The 25,334-nt window shown below is 37.2% G+C and overlaps 1 protein-coding gene across 2 annotated transcripts in view; it reads right to left on the reverse strand.

The window, feature by feature from the left end:
- The window catches only part of lap3 (leucine aminopeptidase 3), a 41,820-nt gene extending 16,729 nt beyond the window's left edge, over nt 1–25,091 (reverse strand). For both annotated transcript variants that reach the window (XM_069925118.1, XM_069925117.1), the window contains exons 1-12: nt 24,927–25,091; nt 17,657–17,772; nt 16,992–17,046; nt 13,737–13,842; nt 11,880–12,039; nt 11,054–11,218; nt 9,977–10,135; nt 7,252–7,376; nt 4,167–4,255; nt 3,418–3,520; nt 2,569–2,648; nt 2,053–2,162 (exon numbers count right to left, since the gene is read on the reverse strand). In XM_069925118.1, coding sequence (XP_069781219.1) covers nt 2,053–2,162; nt 2,569–2,648; nt 3,418–3,520; nt 4,167–4,255; nt 7,252–7,376; nt 9,977–10,135; nt 11,054–11,218; nt 11,880–12,039; nt 13,737–13,842; nt 16,992–17,046; nt 17,657–17,772; nt 24,927–25,028 — 1,370 coding nt within the window. In that variant the 5' untranslated portion in view covers nt 25,029–25,091. The remainder of the gene's footprint in view (nt 1–2,052; nt 2,163–2,568; nt 2,649–3,417; nt 3,521–4,166; nt 4,256–7,251; nt 7,377–9,976; nt 10,136–11,053; nt 11,219–11,879; nt 12,040–13,736; nt 13,843–16,991; nt 17,047–17,656; nt 17,773–24,926) is intronic.
- Between the last annotated feature and the right edge of the window lie 243 nt (nt 25,092–25,334).

Below are 25,334 nucleotides of genomic sequence, written 5' to 3' on the forward strand. Positions count from 1 at the left end.
GATGTATTGAGAGTAGGAAGAAGATTGGAAAAAGTAATATTGCCAGAAGATGTAAAACATTCAATTATATTAGCTAAGGAATTTCATATTTCTGATTCAATTGTTCGACATATACATGAGAAAACCGTTCACAATGGTTATTATTACGTGTTATCAGAACTGCACCAGAAATATTGGATACTTGGTGCTTCAACATTGATCAAAAGAATTATATCAAAATATGTTAATTGTCGACATGCAAATGCTAAACCTGGACAACAACAAATGGCAGATTTGCCACAGGACAGAGTTTCTCCAGATGAACCCCCATTTACATACATGGGAGTTGATTATTTTGGTTCTTTGCAAGTAAAACGAGGAAGTAGTATTGAAAAATTATACGGAGCTATTTTTACCTGTTTGACTACAAGAGCAATTCATATTGAAGTAGCGTCATTGCTTGACCTGATGTGGTCAAGTAAAAGAATTACGTTCTGATAATGGATTCAACTTTCTAAGAGCTCAGCTACAGTTATGGAAAGCAATTCACAATTGGAATCAACATCAAATTCATGATTCATTATTTCAGAAAGATATCTATGTAAGACACAGATGGAAACAAGCCCAATTTATTGCAGATTTACTTTGGAAAAGATGGATTAAAGAATAGCTTTCATTATTACAAGAACAACAAAATGGTCTAAAGCTAAACAATTTTGTATGTGGAGATTTTGTAATTATCATGGGTGATACTTCACCAAGAAATTCTTGATTGCTGGAGAAAATCATGGATACAGTTCCAGATGTTACTGACCCCAAACCAGCAACAATGGAAGACACAATACAAAAGAGGGTTAATTCTAACTCTATTTTATTCATAACAGTCCAAAAGGTCAATCTTGGTCCATAACACAGACAAGGCAAGTTTCGTTCAGCAAGTGCAGATTAAAACCAAGACTGGTGACTTAAATTGATCTATTACTAAAATTTGTCTTTTACAAGAGTTGAAAGTTCTGATTTCTAATTTTATACTTACTTTTTGTATCTGTAATAGTCATTATATATTAGCCATTAATGTCTATTATAATAATTAGGGGCCAGAATGTAAAGGTTAAAACCTTGTGGTTTTTTTGATTCTTAGTTTATTTTATGTCTATCCCTTTAGGAGACTATTGTTTGTAGTGTTACCAGAGTGACTATGATGTAATATGTCATAATATCCACGCAGAACAACGACTCATTCATTATTCTACGACACATAGAGGAAACGTAAACACAAGAAATTTTGCTTTGAATTTTTTGTCTCTTTAAATACTTTTTTGCATCACTTTAAAGTTTGAACTTTATATACTCTTTATATCTCTATCATTATACAGTAAATGCTTTGTTATTCATCATTATGAAAGTCTTAATGCAAAGTTATGCAAAATGTTTATCCATGTTATCAACGAATTAATGCCTCATAAAGCAGCAGCCACAGAGTTTGATGTATTGGATTAAATAGATCAAAATTCAGAATATCGTAGCTCATGCTTTTGGAATATGATACTTTGAAATTAGGATTTTTTTAGAATAAGAAAAGTGGCATCTATAAATCCTTGGCCACCGACAGTGGGAGTAACTTCCAGTTGCCAAATAATCTAACAACTGGTAGAATTTCTGGATGTGGGAATAATCATAATCAGTGCTCGATTAATAATATGGAGAGACAGAAACCTTTTCCATTGGTTGAAGAAACAACAATAAATGAACATAATTAGAAGCAGTATATTCAGAAGAGAAATTGGAAACACTGCCTCATATAAAGGTTGGTAAAAATGTGGAATTCTCAAGCAAGAAACATTAGATCAAAAGTCAATTAATAATTTGAAATATAAAAATTCTGAACAAGAAAGCTACAATTAGTTCATTGCATATGGAAGAAGTTCGGCCACCGATTAACCAGAATTTCATGAAATGGGGAAACTGCCATAAGAGTCTGAATCATCTTGACTTGTTTTCTATTATTCATTTTCTCCAGTAGAATGCAAAGTAATTTTAACATTAGAGTTTACGGCAAGACACTATGTTCACCTGTATTTGCCAATGTTATTCAGGTCTGCTAGCTGTGATTCTGTGACTTGTCTGGTGTAATGCTGAAAAAGGGGCATCCTCCACACACGATCTCCTGTCACAATACTAGCCTAAATAAAAACAACACATCCCCAACATTAAATTACAGCTAAAATTCAGAGATTATCATCAAATATCATTGGTGCACAGCATGGATGCAATTATTCATCATCCAATCCAGCAAGTTCCACTCCTAACTGCTCTTATAGCCCTGTAGTTTATTTATTTCTGAATATTCCCTTTTGACTAAAAATAATTGCACAAAAATTTTCTCCTATCTCTTTTCTTTTGTCGCTATCCTTCATGCGATGTCCTCTGTTCTTGTCAATAGTTTATCTTTTTCCAGTGTCTGTAGAGTTCATGATGTTCAATACCCCATTAGACTACTTCACAGCCTTATTTTCCTTCAAAGATAACATTTCCAGCTTCTCCCAGTCAATAAGATTCTTAAAATATTTAGTATAAAACTATTCTTACTTTTTTGAGGTGGTCCCACAACCAGTCAGAGTTGGTGAAAACTCCAGTAGCTGCTGATCCCAAGGCAACATCCATAGCACCTGATAAAGCAATTCAAAATCAAATCAATGCAATTGAACGTGATGATAATGTTAATGATGTATCACCTTTCAGTAAAGGTAACAAGGTAAAGGTTCCATTATTGTCACGTAATACTACATTAAGAATGTAACATACATGAAATTCTTTAACTTTCTACCATAAGGAAGACAGAGTTGCCACTTTGTCCAGCACCCCTCACAGAAATGAGGCCCCAGCAAGGAATGAACTTGGTTTATAAGACCAGTGCTCTAACCACTGAGCTATCAAAGCCTATCAGTCATGGTTGACAGCCAAGATTTTACACATGGCATCAATGAATAATTACTACATAATTGTACCACTGCAGTGGTTATTTTACAGTGCTAAACAAAGAGCACACATTGGACTGTATTGAGACCAGTGTGATACCAATATGTATGGTTCTTTTAAATTAACTGATTTAAATCAATACAATGCATCACATCGCCAAACAGAACATCACAATGACTGCAATTACTTCAGGAGGTCCATCAGTATTTTTTTTCAGGTTATCTGTGGAATGGAAAATATACACTGGCTAAGCCAGCAATCTCCTTAACTCAAAATACAGAACTTATTTATTTATATATCATGCATCTTGAAAGATCTTCAAGTAAAATATCCAGTTAAAATTAGCAACACTATCCAACTGTATTGGAATGATTTTTCACAGCATCTCATAGAAAACAAGTGGGCACTGCAATGTTGTCATCGGATGCACTTATTGACTTTGTAAAAGGAAAGCAATACCTGTTAAAGTTGCAGCATTTACAATTACTTTCGGATTAAAGTTGTGTGCATAGCATAGGGCATCAGCCAGTATCAAACGACCTTCAGCATCAGTGTTATCCACCTTAAAAATATAGAATAATTCAAACAGTGAAAATATTGAGTCACTAAATTTAACTTGGTTACTCATAGGAACATAGGAAGTAGGAACAGGAGTAGGCCAAAAATGGCCCATCGAGCCTGCTCCGCCATTCAATACAATCATGGCTGATCTAATTTATGACCTAACTCCACCTACCTGCCTTCTCCCCATATCCCCTAATTCCTCTATCATGTAAAAATTTATCTAACCGAATTTTAAATATGTTTAATGAGGCAGCCTCAACCACTTCCCTGGTTAGAGAATTCCAAACATTCACTACTCTCTGGGAAAAACTATTTTTCCTCATCTCTGTCCTAAATCTACTCCCCCGAATCTTGAGACTGTGTCCTCTCGTTGTGTCCTCTCGTTTTAGTTTCCCCGGCCAGCTCAAAAAACCTTCCTACATCTATCTTATCCATAACCTTCATAATCCTATATGTTTCTATAAGAAATTACCTCAAATTAGAGCTTATTAAATATTGTGAAAGTAAAAAAAAAATTTAAAAAAAATTTTAAAAAATTAGGTAACAAAGAAGACAAACGTTCCCAGATCCATTCAATAGTAACCAAGGAGAAAATGGTTAGGATTTATTTTTGAAAAAAAATCTTTTAATTAGCTTAACATTACCTGTATAGTTTTGTCATTCTTTGCTCTGACGACATCACCAGGTTTATTTGCTCTGCCATTCACCATATTCTCACACAATGGAGCCAGACCTAAAAGATTAGAGCAAATATTTACCACCAAAAGTCAGACTACACTTCTAATTTCCTACCAACTCCAAACAGCTGGTCAAAATCGTATGCACACCCTTTTTCAGAAAAAAAGTAAACTCTTTGGTTTAGTATTTGAATGTCCTCAATCTTTCACAATTTGGAGACATCACTCAGAATTGTCTATTTAAAAGCATTTCTCTTTGATGCAGCATTAATCAGCATCCAGCATCACGGGCCATCCTCTTGCTCAAAAATCATTCCTGTTCTTTCTCTGTACTCCTTGATACTTTTTGTATTCAAAAATTTCGTTCTTCAATATACAGTACAGGTATGCACCACTTAATGTCCATTCAGGCAATGTCCGTCCGCATATATGTCCATGGTCCCATAATTACTTAGTTACCACAAGTCCAAGCAATTTAGTAAAAGCAATCTCCAGCAACGGAATTGTATACGTATACCCAAACTCATCTGACTGCTCCACTCTCTCCCCGCAGCCCTGTATCAGTCCCAACTAATCCCACTGCCCCATGCTCTCCCCACAACCCTGTATCAAATCTGGATGGCAGTGTGACATGTGAGGAGGATATAATGAGAATGCAGGATGACTTGGACAGGTTGGGTGAATGGGCAGATGCAGTTTAATGTGGGCAATTGTGAGGTTATCCACTTTGGTAGCAAGATCAGTAAGGCAGATTACTATCTGAATGGTGTCAAGTTAGGAAAAGAGGAATACAATGAGGTCTAGGTATCCTTTTTCATCAGTCACTGAAAGTAAACAAGCAGGCACAAGTGAAGAAAGATAATGGCATGTTGGCCTTCATAACAAGGGGAATTGAGTATAGGAGCAAAGAGGTCCTCCTGCAGTTGAACAGGTCCCTAGTAAGACCATACCTGGATTACTGTGTGCAGTTTTTCTCTCCAAATTTGAGGAAGGACATTCTTGTTATTAAGGAAGGGCAGCATAGGTTCACGAGGTTAATTCCCGGTATGGTGGGACTGTCAAATGTTGATTGAAAGATTGGAACGACTGGGCTTGTGAACAATGGAATTTAAAGAATGAGAGTGGATCTGATTGAAATATATTATTAAGGGATTGGACACACTAGAGGCAGGAAACATGTTCCAAATGTTGGGGGGGAGTCCAGAACCAGAGGCCACCATTTAAGAATAAGGGGTAGACCAATTAGGACAGAGTTAAGGAAAAACTTTTTCACCCAGAGAGTTGTGAATCTGTGGAATGCTCTGCCTCAGAAGGCAGTGGAGGCCAATTCTCTGGATGCTTTCAAGAAAGAGTTAGATAGAACTCTTAAAGATAGTGGAGTCAAGGGATATGGGACAAAGGCAGGAATGGGGAACTGACTGTGAATAATCAGTCATGATCACAGTGAATGGCGGTGCTGGCTCGAAGGGCTGAACAGCCTACTCCTACACCTATTGTTAATCAGTCCCAACTAGTCCCAGTACCCTGTGCTTCCCCACTGCCCTGTGTCAGTCCCCACATTGATCCCACCGCCCCGCTCTCTTCCCACAGCCCTATATCAGTCCCCACACTGATCCCACTGCCCTGCTCTCTTCCTACAGCCCCGTGCTGGTTCCCACAGTAATCCCACAGCCCCGCTCTCTGCCTACAGCCCCGTATCTGTTCCCACACTGATTATTGCTTTCAAATAAAAACTTTACAGGTACACTACAGTATCCCATATAGCCTTGCTAAGTATATAATAGTGTTCACACAACGTTCACATTGCATAACGCCCAATTTCACAGTTTGTATTGTAGACGTTAAGCAGCACATACAGTGACTTGACCTCCAAGGTCTTTATTAGCAAATGCCACAGGATTACCACACTTTGAATGAAACAAAAACTTCTCACCTCAGACTTAATATCTTGCACATCTCCTGAATCTAAAACCCTTGAGACCTTTTAGAATTTTTTCATTTCAATGAAGTTTCCTTTCATTTTTATGATTTCCAGTGAAAATAGGCCTACTTAACCTTAAAACATCTCATTGACAGTCCCAACAGTCCAGGTATCACCCTTTGGCATTAATGTCCTTTTTTAAAAAACTGAGGAAACCAAATCTGTATACAAAGATCCAGGTGTGGTCACAGCAGCTCTTTAGAAATACAACAAGATATAATTGCTGCTTTTGACAAAATATTTTACAACATCCTATTTGCCTTCTTTAACTGTTTGCTATACTTTTATGTTTGTTTTTAGTGACAGAAATACAAGGTCACCTATGTCTATTTGCATATCAACATTTCCAAATCTATCACCTTTTAAATAATATTCTAATTTCCTGTTTTTTCAACCAAAGTGGGAAATTTCACATTTATTCAGTTTACAGTACATGTGTCATCTATGTGCCCACTCTAAAATGCCATATTTGTATCCTCCTCACAACCCCACCCAGATTTATGTCATTGACAAAGCTGGAAAAAGTACATTCAGTCCCTTCATTCAAATCATTGATAGGTATTGAGAATTGCTGAGGCCCATAAACTTGATACCTACATTAGCCCAACATTTACAACCTGCCAACCCCATAAAGGCCCATGCATCACTATCTTGTTTGCTGTCATGCATAATTTGTATCAGACAAGCAGGAATACTTATTTGAGAGCTAGGTGCTCCTGGAGAGGAAGAAAGGGGAACAAGGCATAAGATAATCTTTTACCTTCCAAGCCAGGAATAAAACCATTTTAAGATTGGAAAAAGTAGAAAAATTATAGGCAAACATTGAAAAAAAAGGAATATTTGTAATCAGAAAAAATATAACATTCCAGTAATATCAGCTATGCAACTAGACATTGATACATTTTTAAAATAAATAAATAAATGCATAAAAGGTCTCCATAGCACAAAAACGTTCACTGCCAAATGACTTCTCAATAAGATTTTTTTTAAACTGTGCACTGGAGTAGCCAAGCAATGGCCTTAGATCCTCATCATATTAACACCTCAAAGTTTTCATCCTTCCAGGTTTACCTATAATATGAAGGGGCAGTTTCAAAGATGCTGCAGTCCTTATGGCAGAACAGATTGTTGCTGCTCCTCCCATGTCAGCTCTCATTGCATCCATACCCGAGGAAGGTTTAATTGAAATTCCACCACTACCAGAAAAAAGGTAGAGATATAGTTAGCTAAACAAGGTCCAAGAAAATAAAATACTTCTTTGCAATATAAAGTTCTCTTCAGTACAATTAAAAGTATCGAAAGCAATGTTATAACTGCAGACTAAATCTGCAGAGATTATGGAAAATATATTTATGGATTCATTAATCCATTACTATGTAACAATTTTCTATGTACTTCAACCACACTGTTTATGGAAAATATTCATGTATTTAAGTAATAGCCACAGTATGTCAAAAAGTTGTGTAGAATTTGCTGACTCCAAAGCCTGCTAACACAAAGAGGGAAAATATCTTCATCCCCAATGTTTCACAAAACTGCTAACTTTAGAACAAAAGTCCAAAGAGAAAGCATCAAGGTCATACATACAAATCTAAGAAAATAATAGTGGTTACAGAGACCAGGAGAATAAGCATTCAAACAGGATGAGATCAGGGGAGTAACAGGAGATCAGATAAGAGAAGTTAGACAAGACAAGGTAGGGGAACCATCGTAGAGAGTGATTTATTCTGAAACAGGTCGGTTACAAGAAGATAAGTGTAGCGCAAGGAGAAGTGATAAGAGTACCATGACTGAGAAATGAACCCAGGATGAGCTAATTGATACAAAACATCAATCAAAGTTGAACATTGATAAGTAACTGAAAATCTGTATTAAAAAAAGGGAAGTGTCTCATAGCAACAGGCATTTCAGAGTCCAGGTTTTGATTTGTCGCAGCTTTTGTTGCAAATAAAGGCTTAAACTTTTCTGAAGAATTCTCAGTGTTTCCAGACTCATTTTTGGACATCAAAAAACCACCACATGATCATATAGATTTGTAAACACTTGATGTGCTTTTAGATTGGACTTTCCAGATACACTTTTTATTCTGTGTAGCTTGGAAACTATAAACTGAAAATAGTAAGTTAAAATAGTTGTTGACATCAGGCTTTCCATTCCTGGATCAAGAGAAAAGTGTTGGTATGAACTTCACATCCCTACTTTAAGAATGTCATGGAGTCAGTTCTACAGCACAGAAACAGGTCTCTAACCAGGCTCATCCCAATTCCCTCTGGCCATTCTCTATATGTCCATTTAAAACTTTCTCCCCGCTTCTACTACTTATTTTTGGAGCTCATTCCATATACCATCACCCTCTGTTTGAAGAAAGTGGCCTTCAAATTTCATCATCTCCACCTAATCGGAAATATTTGCCCTCTAGTTTTAGATTCCCCTACCCTGGGAAAGCCTTGTCTATGCCCCTCATGATTTTATAAACATCAAAAAGGTTCCCCCACCTTTTCTCCCTATGTTGTCAGGACAAAGGCCCCCAGTCTATCTAAGCCCTCTCCTGATAAATCAAACCTCCAGTTTCAGCAACATTCTCAATCTTTTTCTCATCCTAACCCTTTCCAGATCAATGATATCCTTCAGATTTATTGTCAGAATACATACATGACATAACATATAACCCTGAGATTATTTTTCCTGTGGGCCAGGCAGAATTAGCAATTACTTGTAGTGCAAAAAAAAAAAATTTACACAATGTAGACATGAAAACAAATAGAGGTAATCAACTGACTCTGCAATGCAGAGAGGAGAAATAAAAACAAACAAAAATGTAAAAGTACGAGTCCCTGATTGAGTTTGTTGTTGAGGAATCTAATGGTGGAGGGCTGTTCCTGAACCTGGTGGTGCAAGTTTTGAGGCACCTAGACCTCTTTCCTGATGGTAGCAGTGAGAACAGAGCATTTTCTAGGTTGTGTAAATCCTTCCTGTAGCTGGTTGATAAAACTGTACCAGTTCTCCAAGTGTATTCTCACCAACTCCTTGTACATTTGTAACATGACATCCTTGCTCCTGTACCAATGAGGGCAAGCTTGTCAAACATCCTTTGTCATTTTCATGGAACTATGCATTATCCATCTGCAATTCCTGGGTCCACTTTATCAGTTCATCTCTATCTTGTTTTAATCTTAGATACCATTCTCCACCATACCACAAATCTTGGTGTCATTTACTAACCACACTAACTACATTGTCATCCAAATCATTAATATAGATAACAAGCAACAGATAGTCCAAAGGCCCAGCACTGATTTTTTCAGCATATAATGATCATAGATTTTCAATACGTCTTACAACTCTTTACTAACACCCCGTTTCCTAGCATCAAGTCAATTCTGTATCCAATTGGTCAGCTCACCCTGGATCCCATGGGATCTAACCTTCCAAACCAACCTAGGACACAGTTTGTTGTCAATGGCCTTGTTAAAGTCTACGCAGTCAACATCAACCACACTGCCTCATTCGTCCTCTTGGTCACCTTTCCCCTACATACAAGGTCATGCTGACTACTGTGAAAAATACAAGCAGTTTTAGTTTTTATAGAAAGATTGGATAATGGGAAAAAAAATTCATTTTTTGTCATCAGCATTGCACTGTTAAATAAATGTGGGTGACCTAAAGGGATATGCTGGAACATTAATAAAGATTTGGAATGCATCTCCAACATTCTGGTCAGAGTGTCAGTGAGGGACATATGGAATTTTAAAAAAACGAATGCTTCTCTAAAACATTTAAAAACTTAAGCGCTCACCTGTCAAATGTAATACCTTTTCCGACAAAAATTAATGGCGATTCACTGGAAACTGTGGAACCATTATAATGAATCTCCAAAAATACTGGCTCTTCATCTGACCCTTTGGCTACACTAAGGAAAGCTCCCATCTGCTGCTCCTCGATCCAAGATTTGGGTCTATGAAAAATACATGGAAAATAGTAAAATCAGTATCACATATAGTATCTATTATTTTTCAATCCACTAATTGTTGGGAAGACCAACAGTAATATCCCCATTGTCTTTCTCACATACTGGAAGCTAGTTAGCAGAAATGAGTTCTCAGAAAGGACAGACTAGGTTAAAGATCACAGTTTCCTTCACTTACTGATACTAATGCATTTTACATCAATCTAGATTACATTTCTAATAAACGTTCAGAATACAGGTCCTATCAAAAGCTAAACAATTTCTGAAAACAGTAGGTTCAGATACAAAAATGTACATTATATGCCAGCTTTTATGTGAAGTTTCTGGAAAACTCAGAAAAGATCCCTCTGCCATAGGTGCTCTGTGATTACTTAAGGTGGTATGTGAGTGGGGAAAAAGGTTGAGAACCACTGCTCTAGATCCAATTGTTATTGAAATATTTTGTTTGAGAAAAATTTGTCATTGGGCTATTTCCTTTGGCGTTATGAAATCGTGCACATAATGAGTCAATTAGTTAAGATAAAAACAATGGTTTTCAAACGTCTTTTTCCACTTACATTTCAGCGTAAGCAATCCCTTAGTAATAACAGAGCACCTATGACATAGGGATTGCTTAAGGTGGTATGTGAGTGGAAAGAAAACATTTGAAAACTACTGCTTCTGCTAATCCTAAGGCTACAACCATCTCAAGGGGGAAAAAGTTTTTTTTTGCAAGAAAACACATCAAAACTTATAAGACCAGATGGAGGAAAATAATTTATGGCCACAACTTGCAGCTTTATTTAAAATAACTTCCTAAACAAATGCTAAACATGAAGAATCTGCAACAACTCCATTTTCTTATTCTCTTTAGTATTGGGCTTCCATATTTAATGTTTTTGTGATGTAACAAAAAACAAGAATTACCTGATGTGCACTTCAACTTTATCACTTGTTGAATAAATTGCTTCTTGAATGATTTCAGCAAAACTAGCTGGAGTTACATAATTAGCTGGTGCTTCCATTAAATGGCGAGCCAAATTCTGTCCTTCTGCATACATAACTCCTCTTTGCCATGCTTCATCTTCCAAACTTGCAAAAAGAAAGTATTTTCAAAGTGCACTTATTTAAATTAGTCCAATGTAATAGTGCAAAAATATTTTTCAGTCAAGCTCTAATCTGTCAGAATAATTCATTGAGAGAAACTCAAAATGGAGGGTGTTCAATACTAAGTAATTATGTAATTTCAAAACTGCAGATTTTCTTCCCTGTAAGATCATTGCACCAAGATAAGGAATTCGACCAAACTTCTACTTGAAGGTCCAATTATAATAAAGAAGCAAATAGAAAAATGTTGATGATAAATAATAAATTAGATCCCATATTTTAAAAGACTGAAAACAAGACAAAAAAAGAGAAAAGCTGCAAGAAAAAAACCAGTTGTTAACATTGGTAGATTTATCTCCATCTCCAAAGGGAAGTCAATATTCAAAAAAAATCTGAAGTTAAAAGTGCTAATTTTATCCACTATTGCAAATGAAGTCAGAAGAAAATGCACCATATCAGCAGGAAGAGATGCAAACAAGTTATAATCCTGACACTTTTTCAACTTTGGCTCAAATAAAATTCAGCCATAACTTATTTGTTTGGAACAGAAAGCTCCAAATTATGTTAGTAATTTAGTCCTTTACTGAACAAACATTTTTTTAATATAAAACTGAGGGTTTTCTGAATACTTTAAATATTTCAATACCTTCCATGTGGTTTCACAGTAACTGCTATTTTCTTTTTCTTCTTTAGCTCATTATACTCAAACAAACCCAAAACCGATCCTTCTGCCGCACAATGAGCATCCCCACATGGGTCAACTTCGACGTGGGGAACCTCAAGGTCTTGTAACTGTCTGCAACCAACTGAAAGATGCACAAAACCTAAATTTTCTATTACTGAAACTAGCAAGCAAATTTGTTTCTAAACATAGATTGACAACCCTTTTAAAACAGAGTTGAATTGTTATTCATTATAATCAGAAGCTGCACAATAGATTTTAAAATCATTACTATCAGTAAGTTCATGTTAAAAGGCAAGTGACGAATACAAGTGAAAAATTGGTCTCAAATTATAATTTGAGATTTGCTTTCAGATCTTAAATAGTGAAAAGATTGCTGAAAATGCCTCGGGGTTGTGAAGTGAACACAACTGTCAGGTCACTGTCCAAAGTCATATTCATTCTGTTCACATAAGCCTGTTGTACAGGGCCAGCCTGGATATTTGTCTGTGGCAAAGAATCATCTCATTAGTGGCCACTAGGTCTCAAACAGCAGATCAGGAGGCCAATTCCCCTAGAACATCCTGATGTCAGTTGCACTTTGCTGCTGTGATATATTGCAGAAAGATTTTTAGTGTCACAGATAATTAAAGATTTTTAAGGATACATTAGAAATGTAATTAAAATTAATCAAAGGTATGAAAACAAATGAACATTAAGATCAAGGAAAATATGGGGGAAAACTTGTTTGCCCTTAATTCTACTCTGTAGGCATTCAAAGGATTTCATTGAGGTGAGTGGGGTCAGGACTCTTCAGCCAGCCATTGCAAGCACAAAGCTCATGATCTCTTCAGTCGATCTGTACTTAACTGCTGGACTCATTGCTAAATCACAAGATCAGATGTTCCAGCTTTCAATGCACTGAAGCAGAAATCAGAGACAGTCTAAAGGACAGCTGGCAGTTAACTGAAAATTATTTGCTCAATTGAAGTACAATCCAACCTGATTATTTAAACCCTTTTTTTTTAAACTGATTCTTCATGAGTTACGAATGAGTAAGGCTTTTTGGTCTAACAAAATTCCTCCATTCTGATTTGCTTTTATTTCTTAACTATGTCCATGCTATTTATCTCCAGTAGTCGATGGAAATCTATCCTATAGTCAACTGATTGTTAAGAAGAATTCCTTTTTAATTGGTCTTTTGCTTCTGTACACAACTTAAGTTTGAAATTGTTTTAAAACATCCCAGCAGTCAAGAGTCCTTAACCTAACCCCAATTTTGGTTTATGAACCAGTGTACAGAAATTTTAAAAAATGAAGCTTGACTGGTCTATTTTTTTCTTCTTTCCATATCATATGATATGGAGCAAATAGTTATTAAGTTTTCATGAATTTGAAGCAGCAACATATTTTGACATTTCTGACATAGTCATGTGCCAATATCAAACTATTTGTGACCTTAGGAAAAAATAAATTTCTTTGAGAGTGGTTAGCGCAACACTATTATTAGTGTGAGCAACCAGGGTTCAAATCCAGAGCTGTCTGTAAGGAGTTTGTAAATTCTCCCTGTGTCTGCATAGATTTCCTCCCACCCTTCCAAACTAATGGGGGTTGTAGGTGAATTGGGGTATTTGGCTTGTGCATTGGAAGGGCCTGTTATATATCTAAATTAACATTTAAAAAATTAAAATGACCCAAGACTTTGTTGAACTACAAGACTTTATCAAGTTAAATGCATTTTCCATGGGTTAAACTGTAATTTTGTTTTGATAATCATCAATCTCAATACATTTTTGTTGATAATAAAAATCACAGAGAAATTATCAAGGACCAAGTAAGTACCTGCAATGGCTGCCCGAATATTTTCTTTGCCTTCATCATACTGTTCCAAACTATTAACTCCAGCATTTTTGTCACCAAGACCAACAACTACAATATGGGGAAAATCCTATTAAAGCAAATTATTTTTTATAAGATAGTAGTTATTGTAATCTTTTACTGCAAATGTTGCAGTTCTTCACCAGTTTCTCATGTTATTTTTTCTGAAATATCATTAAGAGTCATTAAGTTGAAGGAATAAATCAGTCTTCATTGGCAGCAGAATGGTTAAATTTACTGAACAAGTAATCTGGAGGTCTGGACTAACAATCCAGATTTTAAATCCCACTATGGCGACGGAATTTAAATCCAGTAAATAAAACACAAAACAGTACAGCATAGTATAGTCCCTTCATTCCACGATGCTATGCCAACTGATACCCCATTCCACATCCCTTCCTTCCCTCATAGTTTTTAAACATGCGCCTAACAAAGTCTTTTAAGTGTTCCTAAGGTAACAGCCTGAACCACCACCCTGTCAGTATGTCTCAGGCACTCATCACCTTCTGTGTGAATAACCTACCTCTGACATCTCCCAAAATGGATGCTCTTGGTTTGGCCATTGCCATCCTGACAAAAAGGACAAAATAGTTATCTATTCCTCTCATGGTATATCAAGTCATCATTAATCCTCTGTTGCACCAAAGGGAAAAGCCCTTACTCACTTAAACTTCCTTCATAAGACGTGCTTTCTAATCAAGGAAGCATTCTGGTGAATCTCCTCTGCACTCTCCTCAAAGCTTCAACATCTTTCCAATCATGAGGTGACCAGAAATAAACACATTAATCCAAGAATACTCAAAACAGTTTTCTAGAGCTGCAACATTCACCTCATAGAACCTGAACTTAATTGCCCAAATAATGAAGGCCAACACACAATATGCCTTCTCTGCCACCCTTACTGCAAAGAATCGTGCCATTCAGCACATAGTCCGCTTTCAAATTCAATCCATCATCACGTCACACTTTTCTGAACTGAACTACATGTGCCACTTTTCCACCCATCTTTGCATATTATTAATATTACTTTGCAACCTACGCAATGACCTTCATGTCATCTGCAAATTTACTGATTCACCCTTCACTTCCTCATCCAAGACAATTATAAAAATCACAAAGAGCAGGGGCCCCAGATCAGTGCAACACCACTCGTCGCCAACCTCCAGCCAGAATATGCTCAATAATACCACTTTCTAACTTCTGTGAGTAAGCCCATTCCAAATCCATGTAGCCATGTTTTCATGGATCCCATTCCTCCTGACTTTCTGAATGATGTTCCCATTATGAACCTTCTTAAAATTCCCTTCCCCTGGGATCGTTGTCTGAAGAGGATGCACAAAATCAGTGAAGTCCCCTTCCACCCTGCACATAGCATCTTTCAACTGCTCCCCTCAGGGAAGAGATACAGGTGTATCAGAGCCAGCACCACCAAGCTGAGGAGCAGCTTCTTCCCATGGGCAGTGAGAATGCTGAACAACCAAAGGAACTGCTCACACTAACCATCTGAGACTCTCATTTGCACAAAACAAAATCTATTTATTTATAGAGATGAAATACGAGTCCTGCATATGTATTTCAATCTGTATGTGTGTTAGTCTGGTTGTGTGTCTTCATGTTTTGCACCGAGGACCAGAGAACACTGTTTTGTTGGGTTGTACTTGTACAATCAGATGACAATAAACTTTACTTGACTACAATCCATATGCACTACATCTATTGATCCCAGTCTCAGGGATTTATCTGTCCAAATATTTTTCAGAAACTCCACAACTACCTCAACCTCAAAATGTTCCAGCACATTAGCTTGCTCGACACTGAACTCACATTTTTCAAGGTCACTCTCCCTGGTGAACACTGAAGAAAAGTTTTCATTAAAAATTCCCCCACCCCGCCCACCTTCAGGCACATTTTGCCCTTTATCTATGAGTGTTTCTACCCTCACTCAGGTCATCCTCCTGTTCTTCGCATACATGCAGAACGCGGGTTTTCCATAATCCAACTTGCCAAGGCCTTCTCATGTCCCCTTCTTGCTTTCCCAAATCCCTTCTTACATTCCCTCCTGGTAACATTCTCAGGAGCACTGCCTAATTTTTGCTTCCTAAACCTTGTATGTGTTTGTTTTTCATCCTGACTAATGTCCACCTCTTGTCAAACCCTACTCAAGTGGTCACAAAATAAATGCCACATTTCTCTCAGAACATTTTTCCCAATTAACACACCCAAGTTCCTGCCCAATACCTTCGTAAGTAACCCTCACTGTCACCAAAATGCTCTCCCACCATCTGTCTATCATCTGACCAGGTTCATTACCCAGTACAGGTACTGGACCAGTAAGACATCTCCTCTGGTTGGCTCGTCCACATAATGTGTCAGGAATCCCTCATAGATACAACTACAATTCTATCCCATCTAAACCTTTTGCATTCAGGAGGTGTCAGTCACTATTTGGGAAGTTTAATTCCTACTGTTATTTTTACACCTTTCCAAAATCTGCTTCAATTAATCTTACAATAAAAAGGAGAATTGGCCATTTGTGATGACAAAAAAATTACCAGAAAGTTGTAAAAACCTAACGGGGGAAGATATGTGCTGCCAATATCTGACCTGTGACTCCATGCCCACCAAAGTGCCCTCAGAAATAATCCAAGCCATTTAGGGCAGTCAGGATGAACATTGTTTGTTTGCCTTGTTTGCAAAGTTCAGACTCAAAAAAAATCAAGTGAAAAAGGACTGACAAAAAAAAGATGGCCATACACCTTCTGTGTTGTAATAAATTAATAACTTAAATGAGACACATCACAAGTAAATGTAACTTTTGTTCTCAGTGATCCAGAAAAACAATTTTCACAAACAGATATGGAACTATATTAATCTTCTTCAGCATCTGTATTTCCTCAGACTATATTTGTTCAGTTTGTGATTGATATTCAACTTCACAGCAGATTGCAAGATATTTATTCTGAACAAAGTGATACAATTTCAATTATCTTCCTTATTTGATAACTAAATAATGATATTTCAATGATTTGAATCTGAATGTATTGTTTAGGATAACCACAAGTTTATTTTTTGTACCTACAATGTGTGAAATACTAACTATTTCATTAGAATTGTCAGATAATTTCTATCATTGAGCTATTTTAGCTGATTGTTCATCAAAAAAAGTAATTAAGTTAATAAAACAGTAAAATATTAAAGAGATTCAATTCAAAAACATACCTGATGCAGTCCATAAAATACACGGCTTCTTCCTTTTTTAAGTGCAGGACCAGATCTTAAAAGAATAATAATCTTAAATAGTTCAGCAAGATAAAACATGATGTATTTTTTCTAAATTGCCCCACATCTTTACATCTTTCAGCTAACTCCACTTACTAAACCAATAGTCCATAGTAAACGTTACTGGCTTTACAGTTCCATACAATAATACTTTCATCCAAGTACCCATAAACCTTGCTCTATCACTCTTCATCTTCAAAATCCTCACTTCTAATCTTATCTTTTTGACCATTTTATTCAAATCTTCTTCCTGATCTATTCAGTTCCCACTCATTCCCTGTAGCAGCTTGGGAAATTTATCATACTGAGAATATCCTAAAATGCAATCCTACAGTGTTATGAGCAAAGCATCAAGTGTATTTTACCTTTACATATTTTATGCAAAAATGTATGGACCTACAAATACAGAACACAATCACACTCACAATAGAAGACAATTTTCCCCCAAAACTAATATTGAGCGAAAATAAATCAAGATGGACATGAAAAATTACTTTAAAAAGTGTTTCAAAATCTTCAAATCTTTCCTGCAGTTGACAGAAATAAATTAATTGAACATCTTTTCCAATAATGTGTCTCCAGTTACCTTTTAATTTGATACTTACATTGTCAAAAGTTCCTTGAGTCTTCCAGATATTGAACTGTCAAATACTTGCCCTGCTTTTGTGAACTGAAAGGCTTCACCATCTTTTCCTCCCTCATATACACCAAGTACCAAACCCTGAAGAAAAATGGCACAAGGGAAAATATTAAGCACAAAATACTTTAAAAGTTACTTTCATCTGCCCAATTTATAGATAAAATGAAATCCTTCTTTCTTTTTAAAATATTTTTATTGCGTTTAACATAAGCATAATTACAGAATTGACAATTGCATAATGATTCATTTGTATACAAGTAAGCACACATAAAAAAGCCAATGAGAAAAAGGTCGATAAAACTACATCAATAATTGCTTATAGTACCTGAAAAACATTTCGTTGAAGTGACCTAGACTATTTGAATAAAATAAAGGAAAAAGAAAAACTAAACCTGGATCTAATCAAGGTTACCTGTAAATTAATTAATTAAATTTTAATTAATTAATTAAAAATAAATTAAATATTTTTAAAAATAAATTAAAAATTAAAAATAAATGTAGATTCACTGTTGACCCCCAGAGAACAGGCAATGAACCATTGGAACATACAATAATTGGTAATTCTTCCATTATTAAAAAAATTCTAAGAATGGGCCCCACAATTTCATAAATTGAAACTTTCTATCTTTACTATTATATCTAACTTTTTCTAAACTTTAATAGGACATTATGTCATATAACCACAGCATATGAGTAGGGGATGAATTAACTTTCCATTTCAATAAGAATGCTCATCTGGTGAACATTCCTATCAATGTGATACAAGCTAAAACTTTTTCCTGAGATGCCGATACAATTTTATCTGGATTGCAAGAAAAAAAAGCAGAGCAATTAACGGGCAAGGTTCCAAATTTTTCTTAAGAATCGTTGATAAAGTTTGGAAAATATCTTTCCAGAATCTCTCTAAATTTAGACATTCCCAAAACATATGAATCAGAAAGGCTTCAACAATTTTACATTTCTCACATAATGGATCAATATTTGCATAAAAATTAGATAATTTAAAATTGGACATCTTAAATTGTAATAAGCAGTGTCTTGCACAAAATGAGGAATTATTAATCAAGCTGAGAGTAGAGTACCAATCTTCATCTGAAAATGTTAAGTTCAAATCTTGTTCCCAATCACTCTTGATCTCAGCCATGGAAAATGAATTTAAATCCAATAAGACTGCTTCTTTTTAAATATTACTCACTCCTCGTTTGATTTTTATAATCTATCCAACATCATTATCATGGGAGAAGCCCAAAGATGATCTCCTCAGCAGTTCTGCCTTTTTATCCTCCTGCATTGATTCTCTCAGCAATATTAATTTTCGCTTCAGTAAAACTCAATCTGTCATGCAATTGTTTTGATGATTCAATAAATGGCTCACACAAGTCCAGACAAGAAGAGTGTGAAGCCAGAGCTGGAGGTCCTGAATGCACCTGGAATCCAGGCAGTGAATGTGTATGTGTATGTGGCAGGGTCCAAATCACCAGGGGTTAGGAACAAGCCGATTTTCTGCTGGAGCCAAAGACCAAATTACCTGTACATTTTCCATCCCCATTAAACTCATGAGGATCACAGGAATAGCAATGATATCCAATAATCTTGAAAATCTGATGGTCCAGCACCACCAAAGTCATGAAGATGCTAGATAATTTTAACTACTCTGCCTTTAAATTTTAAGTAATCCCTATGCCATCAATGCTCTGTGATTAGTAAGGGATTGCTTAAGGTAGTAGGTGAGTGGAAAGGGAAGGTTGAGAATCACTACTCCAGACCCAATTGTTACTGAATATTTTGTTTGAGAAAAATTGTCATTGGCCCATTTCCTCTGGAGTTATGAAACTGTGCACATAACGAACCAATTAGGTACAATTAAAAGTGATTTTCAATCTTTTTTTTCCACCAACATACCACCTTAAGCAATCCCTTACTAATCACAGAGCACCTATGACATAGGGAATACTTAAAGTGGTATGTGAGTGGAAAGAAAAAGGTTGAAAAGCACTACTTTAAATCATCTACTACAGCTACTACATCAAATTTATCAATTATGAGAATTTAAGAAAAGTATAAATCATTAATTATTACACAAAGACAGAAACATAAGTTATGGACACTCTTAGACAATCAAGGGAGAACAAACATTGGAAGTATTGGGAATAAGCCCCCCAAAAATTTAACAAAAATAACAACTGCTATTTTTTTTAAACTTAAAAATATTTAATATAGACAGTTACAGATTATTCAAAGGCAAGCTGGGCTAGGAAGCAAAAATATACACCTTGTAAAGACAGAAGGTAAAAGCAAAAACCACATTTAGCACTTAGTAAACGGTCTTCATGAAGATGATGCCTGCTACCTGAGACACATCAAAGAAGGTTACAGAAGCACAATTGGATATAGAAAAATTAGGATACTTTTTTTACAAAAAAAGGATTGGCAGCTTTCAAAGCAGATAAGCCACGTGATTTAGAAGGTGAGTATCCAAAGTTACTGATGAAGTTCTAATGGAGTGGAATTACAAAATTGTATACCTTTAGAGAAAATAACGTATAATTTACAGAATCAACCAAAATTTTTTAATATAAGATTTGGGAGCCATATATGGATTTCACTGGTAAAAGTTCATACACAGCATCTGCTACTCCCACTCCAACTTGCCCTAGCTAACTTGGAGGTTCAAGATAATATTTATAAATTTGAAATTTAAATAGCTAATGAATGATATATGATAAATTCAGGTAGGCTTATTTTTAATTTTCCTACTTTTTGGGGGAGTGAGAGAGGAGGGGAGGGAAAGGGGGAAGGGAGAGGGGAGGGGAGGGGGAAGGGAGAGGGGAGGGGAGGGGGAGGGGAGGGGAGGGGGAGGGAGAGGGGTTGTGGGAGAGGGGAGGTGGAGGGGAAGGGGAGGGGAAGGGGAGGGGAAGGGGAGGGGAAGGGGAGGGGGAGGGGAGGGAGAGGGGAGGTGGAGGGAGAGGCAACGGGAGGGGAGGGAGAGGGGAGGTGGAGGGAGAGGCGAGGGGAGGGGAGGGAAAGGGAGAGAAAATAAAAATTATGTATCATTTTGCATCATCTTATTACTTTATATGATTATGGATAAGTGTTATGTTTGTCATATATGCAAATGAAAAATAAAATTTAAAAAAAAGGAAGATCTAATGGAACATCTTTTTTTTCCAAAGGGAGATGAGGGGAGTTGAAGATGCAAAGAAAAGTTACCAGAACAGTCTCTATCTGTAATGAAAGCTTAATCAGGCTTTCATTAAGGATCAACCACCTAGAGGTCTTTGAGATAACAAAACCTGCTCAGTAGGCTGAGTTGCAGAATCATACAACATGGAAGCAAGCTCTTAAGCCCAATTTGTCCCAGCCAAATTTACCTATCTGATCCAATTCCATTTGCCTGCATTTGGCCCATTTCCATCTAAATCGTTCCAACCTATCTACCTGTCTTAACATCTGATAAACTTCTTCTAGCAGTTTTTTTCTATATACCCACCATCCTCTTGTGTGAAAAGTTATCCCTCAGGTCACCTTTAAATCTTTCCCATCACCTCAAATCTATGTAGTTTTAGACTCTCCAACTCTGGGAAAAACACCTTATCTATGCCCCTTATGATTTCATCAACCTCTATAATGTCATCCCTCAGCCTCTTAAGCCCCAAGAAAATAAGACCCAGCCTATCCTTATAACTGAAACCTTCCAATTCTGGTAACATCATTGTCCATCCATCTGTACCTTTCCCAACTTAATGAGATCCTTCCTATCATAAGGTTACCACAACTACACACAATACCGCAAAGGCTATCTCATCAACATCTTGTACAGTTGTAATATAATGATAATGAGATTATTGTCTTTTACATTGTATATTCACTCCAAGTTTCTTATTTGCTACAGCAAATCAGGTACTTATTTGAAAAAAACCTAAGTGTATATTAAATTAAAAATAAATAATAAAAACATAGAGAAAGAACAAAAGATAGATAATAAATATCATCTTTAAAATGTGAATTTAAAACAACTTGATGTGTGAAAAGGATAATATGCTATAATCTGAAGAATTATTATTTCACCACTGTATTGTGAAGGGTTGTGGCTGTCATGTGACAGCTTTGTCCACTAACTAGTTGAAGACACACCACTTGCCAATCAAGGATTTGCCCCACCCATAGTGCACACCTTGCCATGAACCAATTTAAATTCCTTTGTAGATGGCCTTGGGCCATTGGCCTTTGTAATTGGCTTAACCTTGATGGTACCCTGTAAATGACCTGGGTTGGACCTGAACCCTCCCCCCCCACCAGCCCACTTAAGGGTTCCATGTGTGCTCCAATTGCCCTCTTTGTCACTTTGAGACCATTCCAGGCTTAGAACTGTGGAATGGTACTGGAGAAATTGTTGGTAAGATGTGTACTGTTAAAGGGTTGGGAACATTTAATTAGTGTCCCTAATACTGATAACATAGAGCTGTGCCTGCAATGAGTCAAGGGTACTGGGTATTATATTGGTTTTGATTGTTGGATGTACCCAGCTTGTGTGTATGTGTTTCATCCCAGCTGTGATTTTTTTTTTCATGTTTGTCTATAAATTGTGTGTTTTGTTGCTGGTATGACTTTTTGATGCTCCCTATAAATTGTGTGTGTATGTGTTTTGCTGCTACCACTTTCCCACACTTACTATAAACTGTGCGTGTTATATCTGTTACCATTTTCCCATGCCTGTCTTTTGTAAACGAAATTGTACACTATAAAACTGTGTTCAGAAGTCATTGCTTCTGACACCCATTGAATCTGTTTTCTTGGGAGGTGGTGGTACAATTTCAGTGCCTGCCACTGGGGCTATTTTCCCTAGATATGCCACTGCTCCTGTTGGACAGTCAGTCAACATTTGCTGGGAACAGTTCAAAAAGAATTAAACACAATCTGAACAAATTAATTGGCACATGTGGGGATACATATTGATTTTGTTTCAAATATATGATGCAGTAACAGAGTAGGTTATTAAAAGTTGGATGATGTTGCGTACAGGAACTTTCAAATGCTGTTTGACAAAGTACCACACAAAATATGCTAGCAAATTGAAGTTCTTTTGATTAAAAAGGGAGGATAAACCATCAAATGTACTGAAAGCAGAAGGCAATTCTAGGTTTTAAAGTGGGGGGGGGGGGACAGCAGTGTTGCACATGAGCCTGTATTTGTGACAATTGCTCTTTTTGATAAACACTAATAACATGAACACCACATGCACATTATGCACAAGGCATAATTACAATGCTTTCTGATGAAATTTAATTCAGCAAAGCATTATTAAGTTTTGTTGAAGAATCATAATTAAGTGGTGGAACTTAGAAGCAAGATGTAAAAACAATCGTCCAAAGGGATGTAGGCAGGATAAACTGAGGATTTCTAAGAGATTGGATATACAATTATTTGGATAGCCAGGAACTGATTAGGGACAGTCAACAAGGGTTTGTGCGTGGTAGGTCGTGTTGAACCAAACTTGTAGTTTTCTTGAGGAGGTTACCAGGAAAGTTGACAAAGGAAAGGCTGTGGATGTTGTCTACATGCAAGGTTAGTCAGGAAGGTTCAGATGCTTGGTATTTGAGGTGAAGTAGTTAACTGGATTTGACAATGCTGGATGGGAGAAGCCAGTGAGCAGTGGTGGATGATTGCTTCTCAAATTGGAGACCTGTAACTAGTGGTGTGTCTCAGGGGTTGGTGCTGGGACCATTGTTGTTTATCATCCAGATAATTTATATAGATGACAATGTAGTTAATTGGATAATCAAGTTTGCAGATGACACTAAGATTGGAGGTGTTGTGGACAGCGAAGAAGAGTTTCAAAACTTGCAGAGGGATCTGGACCAGCTGGAAAAAATGGGCTGAAAAACGGCAGATGGAGTTTAATGCAGATGACGTGAGGTGTTGCATTTTGGAAGGAAAGCTAAGAGGATATTCACTGTAAATGGTAGGGTACTGAGGATTGCAGTAGAACAGAAGGATGTGGGAATACAGTTACATAATTCCCTAAAAGTGGCATCACATTTGAATAGAGTTGTAAAGAGAGCTTCTGGCATAATGGCCTTCATAAATCAAAGTATTGAGAATAGCAGTTGGGATGTTATGGTTGAAGTTATATGAGACATTGGTGAGGCTAAATTTGCAGTTTTGGTCCCCTAACTACAGGAAAGATATCAATAAGACTGAAAGTGTTCAGAAAAGATTTATTAGGATGTTGCCTGGACTTCAGGAACTGAGTTTCAGGGACAGGTTAAACTGGTTAAGACTTTATTCCCTGGAGCATAGTAAAATGAGGGGAGATTTGATAGAGGTATTTAAAATGATGAAGGGGATAAACAGAGTAAATGTAGATAATCTTTTTCCACTGAGGGTAGGTAACATTCAAACCAGAGGGTTAAGGGTGAAAGGGGAAAGGTTTAGGGGGAACCTCTTTACAGAGAGAGTGGTGGGAGTGTGGAATGAACTGCCAGCTGAAGTGGTGAATGTGGGTTTAATTTTAACATTTAAGAATTTGGACAGATAAAGGATGGGAGAAGTATGGAGAGCTATGGACTGGGTGCAAGACAGTGGAATGAAGCAACAAAAAAGGTTCAACACAGATTAAAGGGCCAAAGGGGCCTGTTTCTGTGCTGTAATGTTCTATGGTTCAAAAAAGGCACAGTGTCAAAAAGGTGTCATAAGGCACAATCCCTGCTTTATTAGCAGAGGGGAAAAAACCAATAAATCTTCATGGGTAAAAAAAAAAAATCACAAAACTGTTTTAGACACTGTTGAGAATCTTCTTTACTTCTAACCATCACGTTTATGTAAAGTTGTCAAGGATTCAAGGAAACGTGCAAAGATGGGACCAGTGGAACTTCAGTAAAATAGGGAAAATAGAAAACCGAGAGAGGAGATTAATTAAGTTTATTTAACTAAAACATTAAGAATGTTTTAATTGTCAAAATAAGGAGAAAACAAATCTGGTGCACGTTTTCTAAAGCAAATAGAGCTTTAGTTGGTTTACCTAAATGTGACAATGACTGGGTACAGTGAATGGGGTGACAGAAACGATTCAAGGGCATTGTCAAAACAGAAGAGTTAGGGAGCTCTCCGCGCGGCTCCCTGTACGGATTACAGTGTAGCAGGCTTTGGCCCATCAATGTCCCCGCGTCCCTTCCCCCAGAACAGGCAATGCCCGTGGTCAAGACCGAGCCCGCGCCCCGCCGTGCTTACTGCACCTTGGAGCCACTGATGGGCCGGTAGAATCGCAGCAAGTTCCCAGTCAAGCCCGTCCGCAGGAGGGACCAGTGCGGCACCTTGCCACAAAAAGCCAGTGACATTTTGAAACAGCAAGCGCGGTGAACTGGTCACGCTGACATCCCCGCACAGCGCTCCCGACGGGCAGCTGACGTCAACGCCGGAGCTCACTCCTCCCAGCACAGCGCTCCCGACGGTCAGCTGACGTCAATGCCCGGCCTCACTCCTCCCAGCACAGCGCTCCCGACGGTCAGCTGCCGTCAACGCCGGGCCTCACTCCTCCCAGCACAGCGCTCCCGACGGACAGCTGACGTCAACGCCAGGGTTCACTCCTCCCAGCACAGCGCTCCCGACAGTCAGCTGACGCCAACGCCGGGGTTCACTCCTCC

The sequence above is a fragment of the Narcine bancroftii genome, chromosome 3 (assembly GCF_036971445.1).
Source record: "Narcine bancroftii isolate sNarBan1 chromosome 3, sNarBan1.hap1, whole genome shotgun sequence".
In the NCBI taxonomy this organism is placed as follows: domain Eukaryota; kingdom Metazoa; phylum Chordata; class Chondrichthyes; order Torpediniformes; family Narcinidae; genus Narcine; species Narcine bancroftii.